The 1,693-nt window shown below is 36.8% G+C and overlaps 1 protein-coding gene across 1 annotated transcript; it reads left to right on the top strand.

Moving 5' to 3' along the window:
- Positions 1-621: 621 nt before the first annotated feature.
- Positions 622-1,353, top strand: LOC134303028 (GTPase IMAP family member 9-like). Its single transcript, XM_062988281.1, has one exon. The coding sequence runs from the start codon at positions 622-624 to the stop codon at positions 1,351-1,353; it is 732 nt and encodes a 243-aa protein (XP_062844351.1).
- Positions 1,354-1,693: the final 340 nt, after the last annotated feature.

Below are 1,693 nucleotides of genomic sequence, written 5' to 3'. Positions count from 1 at the left end.
AAAGATTTATATACTATCTTTGAATGCTATCTTTGAACTGATTGATTCTCTGATAAAGTTTGGAACACAGTAGTGAGTCACACTCCATCATTGTTTGTACAGACTGATCTGGATCCTTTTATACCTGATCATGATTCCCTCACTTGGTACCAACTCACCTGCTCACTGTGGAACCTTTCAAACACTAAAATTTAAAAATTCTATCCATTTTAACTCTTATTCTTATTCTTTTTAACTCTAAGCCAACTTAATATAGTTTGTTAGAGCATCAAATTCTAAACGTGTTTCTATTTACACTCTACAATGAAGCTGATCAGTGAAGCACTGGAACTCTTTTCTTTCTACTTTTATTAGTTTAATAAAGATTGAAGAGAATGAAACACGTCACACATTGTTCTTGTACTGTCTGTTACACAATGCTATGCCAGGTAAAGTAGTAAATTGTACTTTGAGGATTTGTATTTATTGTTAGATATCAAAATAGAAAAAAACAAACTTAGTGTTACCTCTGTGAAAAGTGGCTGTATTAGTCTGACAATACAGGGTTGTGTTAATACTCGGATTGTCTTCCCACTGGTACTAACAGCTCCAGTAAAAGATCCAGAGATCAGATCTGCTGAAATGGACCAGGAGGAACGGAGGATCGTGCTGATTGGAAAGACTGGTGCTGGGAAGAGTGCAACAGGAAACACCATCCTAGAAAAAAATGTATTTAGATCAAAACGATCTGTAGATTCTGTAACAGAACACAGTGAACATGCTGAAGCTGTGATAGGAGGAAATCGTGTATGTGTGGTTGATACACCAGGATTTCTTAACACAACACTGTCACAAAATAAGTTAGCGAGGGAGTTTTGCAGAAGTGTGACCTTGTCAGAACCAGGAGTTCATGCTTTCATTCTGGTTGTAGAGTTTGGGAGGTTCACAGAGGAGGAAGATGTAATTAAGGGCTTACAGAAGGTTTTTGGTAAACGTGTGATGGATTACACCATTCTTCTCTTCACCCATGGTGATCAGGTAAAAGATGGAGAAAAAGATCCAAACAGAAGCAGGAATGAACAGATTAGATGGATTTTAGATCAGTGTGGAGGAAGATTTCACATCTTTAATAATGCAGAACCACAGAACAGACAGCAGGTCACTGAACTTCTGCAGAAGATAGACAGGATGGTGCAACAGAATGGAGGAAGATTCTACACTTATAAGAAAGCACAGGGCTCAACCTGGGAGGAATTCAGGGAGAAAAACAAGAAATTCATTTACTTAACAGCTGGTTTAGTTGTGTTGGGCACTGTATTATGCATTGTTGTAGTCCTCGTCAAAATTATCGGTAGCCCTGGTAACAATAAGTAAAAGGGGGTTATCAGCTTAGTCATACGCATAGTTTCAGGTTTCTTTGTATTTGAAATTTGAATGCAATGACAGCAGCAACCAGATAAAGTAAAAAAAAACTGCAACTGTTTTATTAAGTATGATTTCTTTAATTTGCATTAACATTTAATGTTATTAAACTGCCTTTCTGCATTAACTTCACATTATGTCAGCCCCTTCTTTTATTTTACATTTTAGTCATCAGGTTTGACAGCATTACATCCAAAAGACACTTTCTACACAGCTTCAATACATCATAATTAGAAACAATCTCCAAACAGCAGATGTTTACAAAAACCACTGACCTCATTTGTGCTGACTG

Source organism: Trichomycterus rosablanca, chromosome 2, assembly GCF_030014385.1.
Source record: "Trichomycterus rosablanca isolate fTriRos1 chromosome 2, fTriRos1.hap1, whole genome shotgun sequence".
In the NCBI taxonomy this organism is placed as follows: domain Eukaryota; kingdom Metazoa; phylum Chordata; class Actinopteri; order Siluriformes; family Trichomycteridae; genus Trichomycterus; species Trichomycterus rosablanca.
Note: the sequence above shows the minus strand (reverse complement) of the source record. Positions and strands in the feature narration are given on the sequence as shown.